Source organism: Panicum virgatum, chromosome 6N (genome assembly GCF_016808335.1).
Source record: "Panicum virgatum strain AP13 chromosome 6N, P.virgatum_v5, whole genome shotgun sequence".
NCBI classification, from domain to species: Eukaryota; Viridiplantae; Streptophyta; class Magnoliopsida; order Poales; family Poaceae; genus Panicum; species Panicum virgatum.
Window position 1 is genome coordinate 34,693,357 of NC_053150.1, and position 8,700 is coordinate 34,702,056.

General features: G+C 41.0%; 1 protein-coding gene across 1 annotated transcript; it reads left to right on the forward strand.

The window, feature by feature from the left end:
- The first annotated feature begins 2,161 nt into the window (after positions 1–2,161).
- On the forward strand, positions 2,162–7,275 carry LOC120679591 (ABC transporter A family member 7-like). The gene is made up of 18 exons (XM_039961201.1): positions 2,162–2,335; positions 2,446–2,839; positions 2,957–3,039; positions 3,106–3,250; positions 3,738–3,866; positions 3,949–4,073; positions 4,163–4,321; positions 4,402–4,564; positions 4,643–4,768; positions 4,863–4,946; positions 5,026–5,390; positions 5,467–5,667; positions 5,754–5,863; positions 5,969–6,053; positions 6,201–6,329; positions 6,403–6,508; positions 6,585–6,673; positions 6,779–7,275. Exons 1-18 carry the CDS (start codon positions 2,249–2,251, stop codon positions 7,076–7,078), a joined length of 2,880 nt encoding a protein of 959 aa, XP_039817135.1. The 5' UTR covers positions 2,162–2,248; the 3' UTR covers positions 7,079–7,275.
- Positions 7,276–8,700: the final 1,425 nt, after the last annotated feature.

The window sequence follows — 8,700 nt, forward strand, 5'->3', positions numbered from 1 at the left end:
GAAGCATATTGACCATAGGGTCAAGGTGTTATTAGACTAAGATTTTGGGTTTATCTCAAGGGTCTACTAACATTGATAATTGTATATTATGGTGTTTCTCCTTATTTTTTCCACTGGATTTTAAGGAATTTTGCCTAATATACTGGAAATACTTTGGTTTTTCCCACAGGGTTTTCCAAAGATTCTCCTCACATTTTTCCTGAAAGGTTTTGGAGGAGATATATTGTATTGCATCACCTGATTTTTCTCATAGGAGTTTCAAGGAGTTATTAGATTGATTACAAGACCACAAGAAGATCAAATTGATTAAAAGACCACAAGAAGGACAAATTAATCAAGAGGGAGTGTTATGAAGAAATTGGGAATTAGTGATCAATTCTGTAATTAAGTAGTTAATTAGATTATTGACATCATTATGATGTCATTAGGTAGTTACAATTCATGAAGGGGTCAGCCCAAAGGGACATGTCCTTTGTGCCCTTGTCTCTTGGTCTTGTATATAAGCAACCATCAATCAATGGAAACACATCTGTTCACTTTCATTCACAACAAATACAAAACATGATGATCTGGACAACCAAAACAAACTAAAAGTAGTTTATTTTGTTTGTTCAATTAAAACATCATATATTAGTGAGTCAAGCATGTATTAAAATTTTAATTCTTCTTATTGTTGCAAAGGGTAGGAATTTATTTCATGATCTGATTACGCGGATATAACATCATAAATAAATTAAAAGAATTGCAAACTTCTCACGCTTTTGTCATCAACATATGACAAATATTGTACATATTTTAGTACCAGCTAGTATAAATATTTCTATTTTTGATGGAGTCTTGTAAAAGGTCAACCTGACCTTAATGCAAAAGAAGGATTAACCAATTCACCAATGCGTGTGGACTTTCCGGTGTTTATATTAAAATCACACGTTGTGGGCATCATCTGTGGTGTTGTATTTCCGCAATGAAGAGCCTGAGATCTTTTTTTTTTGTGGTGGCAAACTAAAGCGGGCACTTATAATCCTATAGTTCGGTTAAGCTGCAGCCCCCTTGTACGCGCCATAGATGGTTTGACTTTGACTTCCTTTGGGTATCTGATTCTGTCACTTTAACTATATTTTGTTATCATTTTAATTTTTTCGTGCAAATCAATGAGTCCACGGAAGCATTACTGCACGATTTTACTTTTTTTTTTCTCCGACCAAAGGCACATTGCCCAACTTTATTGAAAGGTTAAGAGAGCAAATGTTTACATTCGGCCGACACTTGCAAGATTTTACTGTGGATCAGCGACCATAAAATTCAGTCTAAATTATAGTTTACTATTTTTTTAAGCCAAGTTATATAATATTGACCAGAATTAACTTGGATACGGTAAATATTTACGCTTTTTGTTCCACGAACTTGGTAATACATACCACAAAGCTTAAAGGAAAAGGAAACATATCGGGTGGAAACCAGTCAAACCACAACCTTCGTGAAAATCCATGCAAACTACGGTAAAAAAATCGTCTAAATTCACCAAACAAATCACATTAGATGATACGATGATACACAACCTTGTAAAATATCTTTTCCAAACTCGACATCATTTGTGAGATAAAAAAAAATCAAGCTAGAAAGATGTTCAGATGATTTGTTAGAAATTTGTTATTTTTATATGTCATAAACGAAGTCGAGTTTGGACAAAATATTTTACAAGATTATGTATCATCATATCATCTATATGTGTGATTTTTTGTGAATTTAGATGATATTTTTGTTACAATTTGCACGAGTTTTCATAAACATTGTGATTTCCATCCGATATATTCCAAAGGAAAAATGGAGGCACGACGTGAACAGACACACGCCCACACATACACGAGGGTGTGGCCCCACGTAACCTCTGACCACCCTTCCCCGTCGCCGTTTCCGATTTCCGTTATCCTGACGAACAGGAGCAAACTGGAGACGGGAAAGATTTTACAGTTAAGCCCTCCGACGATAGCTTAATCGCACTTGTAGAAGATTTCAGCCAAGCCCTCTTAGGTTTCGTTAATTGGAGCCTCCCTCCCAGCAGAGACGGCCGCCCACGGTGACGGCGTGTGGCGGATTTGGCGGGAGCCAACGGCTCAAGCAAGCAGGCAGGCTATAAAGCCGGAGCGCAGCAGGAAGGTTCACCATTGCTGGCCGACATTGACTCGTCTCCTCCACCGGACCCGGCCTGGCCACGAGGCGGCAGCTAGCTCGGCTGCTCCGCTCGCCGATGGACACCCCGGCGGCCCCCTCCAGGGGCCCCGCGAGCTTCGTCACGCAGGCCAACGCCCTCCTCCGCAAGAACCTCTGCTTCCAGGTCCCTTCCCCTGCATCCTCTTCCTCTGTTTCTTGCATTGCCTTCACCAACAAGATTGTTCTGTCGAGAACCATCTAATGGTCGTCGTCGTCTTCTGGGTGTAAGCGCAGAAGCGGAACCTCAAGACCAACGTCGGCATCACGCTCTTCCCGGTGCTCCTCTGCGTGATCCTCGTCCTGATCCAGGGCGTCATCGACCGGGAGCTCGACAAGCCCAAGTACCGCTGCGGCTGCGCCTGCGTCGACCCGGGCCCCGCCGCGGCCGGCGACGTGTGCCGCCGGACCGAGTGCGGCGCCCAGCACTCCACGCTGGACCAGGTCGGGAGCTGCCCGATCCCCAGCCCGACCCCGTGGCCGGCGCTCGTGCAGCTGCCGCGCCCCGAGTCGCGCGCCGTCAGGACCGACGGCCAGCCGTTCGACGGTTTGCCTGACCCGACCTGCCGGGGCACCAGCACCTGCCCCGCCACCGTCCTCTTCACCGGCAACAACCGCTCGCTTGCTCAAAGTATCTATTCTACTACTTTTTCTGTGCCATGCTAACACGCTTCTTCCATGGTACAAGTTAATGAGAACACATCTGTTGTTCATAGTCTGCGTGCTCTGTTTGCCTTTCGATTGACAGGTCTTTCGGGTGAACTGTTTCCTTCTTTGACTTCCTCGTTCAATATCACGGATTATCTTGATGCGCTCTCCAAGATTGTCGCTGTGAGTTTTTTCTTTTTTCATCTTTCCTGATTGCAGGACAATCTTATACCAGGATAATCTTTGTAGGGTTCAGACACATGGACGTGGACAACACAGTCAATTGAGCCGGTGTTTATACCAGGGAAAACTTTGTATCTGGTGCAGCCTCGGTGTATATCCAATCTGTCGCAGACAGTTTCGTCCAATGCCGGGGCCATACCCCTTCAGCTCAGTAAGTAGCATTTCCAGCCTTGGTCCACTTCCTTCTACTATCAAGGATGCAATTTAGTATGTACAAGGACAGAAAGGCATGACCGAGGACTTTGTCAAGATTATAATACTACAGCTCATGAATTCCCCACAATATACTATCGGACCTAACAATGTCAGAGTATTTTTTTATAATTACAACTCTTTATTTTTTATTACTCTATTTGTTAGTTCTGTTTGTTACTATTCATGGACTCAATGGTCCATTGTCCAAATATCATAAAGTGGCAATCTTCTATGATTGGGTTGCTAGCATTTAATTTCTTCCAGTAAATAAGCTGTGAATTATTTTATTTTGGTTTCTCTAGCAATATTGCTTCTACTCATGTTGAATTCTTCTGTCGTCTCTTTTGGCAATTAAGAATCCAAGGCTACCAATTTTTCATATATATTTTCCTGGACCTACTAAAATATGTAGTTCTGATCAATTTTCTTTTCCATGTGTTCAGATGTAGACTGCGTTCAGGGTTTATCATTATGGCGTGAAAGTGCATCGATTGTAAATGATGAATTATTTAAGGGTTACAGACAACAAGGTGGAGGTGGTGTAGGAGGAAAGACTAACGAATTTGTTGCAGGTGATCTAATCTTTTGATGATACTTCAGTAAAATATTATTCATCATCGGTTCACTTTTTGTGTGTATAACTTGCTTCTCCAGGTTATGACTTCCTGAACACAAATAGGAATGGTCTTGAAATAAATATTTGGTACAACTCTACTTATAGCAACAACACTGCCTATGTACCTATCGCATTACTACGAGTTCCACGGTTGGTTAATACGGTAGGTTTGTATTATAACACAATGTCATTTTCAAGTGATACTCATCTGTATTTTGACTGCTGAGAATACTGATGCTTTCTGTTCTCTAGGCATCCAATGCATATATCAAATTTCTTAGAGGAAGTGGAGTAGACATGTTGCTTGAATATGTTAAGGAGATGCCCAAAGTAGGAACGAAACCAAACTTTGATCTCTCGTCACTTCTTGGTCCACTGTTCTTCACATGGATCATTGAACTGCTATTTCCAGTGAGTGTGAGATATAATCTTTTTTAAAGATAGTGGCAAAAATGTCTTGAAATGTTGAGTCAATATTGCACCTTTTTCAGGTCATATTAACATATCTCGTGTATGAGAAGCAACAGAAGCTGAAAATTATGATGAAGATGCATGGTCTGAAGGATGGTCCTTACTGGCTTATCTCTTATGCATACTTCTTTGCTCTATCGGCAACCTACATGATACTATTTTTGATTTTTGGCTCTTTGATCGGTAATTAACCAGATCTTTATTCAAGAATAAATTTTGCAAATGAATTATGTAATTTGAATGTGTCTTTCCTCTGTGCAGGTCTACATTTCTTTAGAAGAAATGCCTACAGCATTCAGATAGTCTTCTACTTCATCTACATAAACCTTCAGATTGCACTTGCATTTTTTGTCGCTTCCTTCTTTTCTGCAGTCAAAATAGCCACAGGTTCTTGCCTGACATATGTAGCTTCTGAAGAAATCCTTTGATGCTTTTAAATCCAATGATCTTATTGACCTATTCGAGACTCATTGTGCTGCAGTGGTTGGTTACATCTATGTATTTGGCTCTGGCTTGCTAGGGGATTTTCTTCTTCGCTTTTTTGTTGAGGATACTAGTTTTCCAAGTAAGGTCCTTTCTTTATATTGTTTGATAGCTCTCTTGAGGTTGTATGCATGACTATATCTTTTTTTTTATGTGTGAAGATGGTTGGATAGTTGTAATGGAGATTATCCCTGGATTTTCATTGTACCGAGGATTATACGAGTTTGGTCAATATGCATTCGCTGGAAATGCAATGGGGGCTGATGGTATGAAATGGGCCAACTTAGATGATCCACACAACGGAATGCGTGGTGTCTTGATTATTATGGTTGTGGAGTGGGCCATCCTGCTCCCATTGGCATTCTATGTGGATCAAGTCTCGTCACTGGGTGGTGGATTCCAGAAAAATTCCTTATTCTTTTTGCAGTGCTTTAAGAAACGTTCTCTATCATTGCGGAGATATAGCTTTGGAAGGCAAGGATCTAAAGTAGTCGTTGAAATGGATAATCCTGATGCTGCTCAAGAGGTGAGTTATTACACTCTTACATTATCTCTGACTCAGTAATACTCTCTATATTACTTATTTTCAAAATTATGCTCAGAGAGAGGTGGTCGAGCAACTTCTGCTAGAACCCATTGCAAACCAAGCGATCCTATCTGACAACCTCAGGAAGGTTTACCATGGAAAAGATGGAAATCCTGACAAACTTGCAGTCCGAGGCTTGTCTCTTGCCATACCAAAAGGCCAGTGTTTTGGAATGCTTGGCCCGAATGGAGCTGGGAAAACATCCTTCATCAGCATGGTACAGCAACATAACCTATTACTTCAAACTTTTGACAAAATTTAGGTTACATTATGCATTCTTAAGTGACATATTTTTCCCTGCAGATGATTGGGCTTGTTCCACCAACATCTGGCACTGCCTATATACACGGAATGGATATAAAGACTGATATGGATGCCATCTATGCTAACATGGGTGTTTGCCCACAGCATGAGTAAGGCGTTTCTCTAAATTTTATATTTCTGTCAAAGACACATTTCTGCAGTTTATTGTTTCATTCTAATGCAATCACTGCTCACAGACTTTGAAATGAATGCAGTTTGCTTTGGGAAACATTGACTGGAAGAGAGCATCTCTTGTTTTATGGCAGACTAAAGAATCTTAAAGGCACTGAACTGTTAAAGGTACAGTTCTGCAATTGGCCTATTCAGTTTCTATTTACCTGAGAAATACTATGCGGTAGAAGTATAATATGTTTGTTCGTTAGATTCCAAAAAAAGTTTATATACTGTATACATCAATATTTGAGTTTACAATATTCTATACTGCAGGCTGTTGATGACTCTCTGAAGAGTGTTAATCTGTTTCATGGTGGTGTTGGTGATAAGCAAGTGGGGAAGTACAGTGGGGGCATGAAACGAAGGCTTAGTGTCGCTATCTCATTAATTGGGGATCCAAAAGTACTACCCTTACTTCTGTTATGGTTTTATGTGCAAAATATAGATTGGCATTTTAATAATTTAATATCTATAGGTTGTTTTCATGGATGAGCCGAGCACTGGACTAGATCCAGCATCAAGAAACAACCTGTGGAGTGTTGTAAAGGAGGCTAAGAAAAACCGTGCCATCATTCTTACAAGTATTGAGCCCTTCTATTATTTTATTTATTACTTATATAGACTAGACAATGTTAACTCATCAGGTCATTGTGACAGCACACTCAATGGAGGAGGCAGAAGTACTATGTGATAGACTTGGAATATTTGTGGATGGTGGTTTCCAATGCATTGGTAACCCAAAAGAGGTAACTTACATATTTACCTGTATGAAGCAAACAAGTACATTTTTTGTGCTCTGGTTCTGTTTATTCTATACTTAGTAAATGTTTTCCATCACCTCTTTTTTGCAGCTGAAAGCAAGATATGGTGGCACCTACGTGCTCACAATGACAACATCTTCGGAGAATGAGCAGGAGGTTGAACAGCTGGTTCACCGCCTGTCACCGAATGCAAGCAGGATATACCATATATCAGGAACCCAGAAATTCGAGCTACCAAAGCAGGAGTTGAAGATTGCAGATGTATTCCATGCCGTTGAAAGTGCAAAAAGCCGATTCAGCATATATGCTTGGGGCCTGGTTGACACCACTATGGAGGATGTTTTCATCAAGGTTGCCAAGGGTGCACAAGCCTTCAGTGTGGTAGCATAAATAGTACACTGGATGTATAGGTGATTATGCTCTTGTTGAGTGCTAACTGGTGTGTAGCTTGTCTGAACTTTTGTTTTAGTCTTGTTTAAGGATTGTGCTTGAGGTGTATATTTAGTAAATAGCTAGGTTGTATAGTCTAGAAGCTGAATTTCATCTTATTGCTGTTTATCAAATACAGATGTACTCTTTTCATATTATCTGATATATATAATGTTAGTGATATACATCATGATTGACCAAAAAGATATAAAGGAATGCAGAACCATGGATTTTTGTGCTAAATGCACGGTTCCATTTTGTGTTATAAATCCAAATAAGGATTGTAACCATTCTTAACAACAGATGACATAATATAAAGGGGTATTTTTCTATGGTAACTTGAATGAAAAGGATTAATTACAATGCTGACTCCATTGTGTGTTACTTTTTAGTAAAATACATGGCTGGTCCTTAAACTTGTTCGGTTGTGTCATTTAGGTCCGTATACTCTAAAATTACAGATCTGGCTCCCTAAACTTAGCCTCGTGTTATTTAGGTCCATATAGTCTCAAAATACAAATCTGGCTCTCTATACTTAGCTTCGGGTGTCACCTAGGTCCTTGCACTATCAAAATGCTGTGACATTCCAATTAAATTGATAAAACTTATTTTTTATAGATATATTTTAGTTATAGTCAAACAAAGAAAATTTTAGCTCAAAGTGTATAAAACAATATTAATGAGGAGGGTGGTGTGGAGCCCTGCCGCCACCTTCATTGCGGCTAGGTTTAAAGGTTTAGATTTGCAGTTTGAGAGTATATGAACCTAAATGACAGCTGATGCTAAGTTAGGGAGCAAGTTCTGCAATTTAAGACTATACAGACCTAAGTGACCCCAACCGAACAAGTTTAAGAACCCGCTACGCACTTTACTCATTTTTAATAGTATTCTATTCGGAATAGAGTATGTACATGGAGGAAAATATCATTCCTAACTTCTATACACTGCTACAAAAAATGTGACCTTTCAAAAGGGCCTCAGAGGCGGGCAGGAAAAAAACCGCCTCAGTTAATGCTAGACATTAACTGAAGCGGTCATTTGTTATTAACCAAGGCGATTATGACAATCGCCTCGCAAAATATATTAACTGAGGCGGTCATTGTTACTCAACCGCCTCGGTAAATCAAGCCTAGCCCACTTACCCACAAAATCCAGTTGGGAGCACATATATAACTACTTCCTTTTGCAAAACCCTAACTCTATGCTCTCCCCACCCTTATATTCTCCTCCCCACCACAAGCGTCATCTCCATCTCTCTCTCCTCGAGCCCCCTCGTCCCTCTCGGCGGCGGCTCCTTCTGCTGCGGGGTGCGGCCACTACTACAAAAACTGATTAACAGCTACCTTTTTTAGCAGCTCTGAGGCAGGCGTTGGCGGCGGGGCAGGAGGCGGTGGCAGGACACGGCGGTCGATGGGTGGCGACCGTGCGCAGAGGGCCCTCTCCTCCCACCAGGAGCAGGTCCTACTTGTTTAACTTGCCTTAGTCGGGCGAGCGGCGGATGGATTTGGCGGACCCGTGATGCGTTCAGCGGGCTCGTCACGGGTTTTTTTTATTTGGCGGTAAACGCATCAGAAAATAGGTCA

Excerpts from the sequence above, each read along its gene's own strand:
- LOC120679591 (XM_039961201.1), top strand. The coding sequence starts at position 2,249 with ATGGACACCCCGGCGGCCCCCTCCAGGGGCCCCGCGAGCTTCGTCACG. Across the intron at positions 4,565-4,642 it reads GATTTTTGGCTCTTTGATCG|GTCTACATTTCTTTAGAAGA; the intron begins GTAATTAACCAG and ends TCCTCTGTGCAG. Across the intron at positions 4,947-5,025 it reads TGAGGATACTAGTTTTCCAA|ATGGTTGGATAGTTGTAATG; the intron begins GTAAGGTCCTTT and ends TTATGTGTGAAG.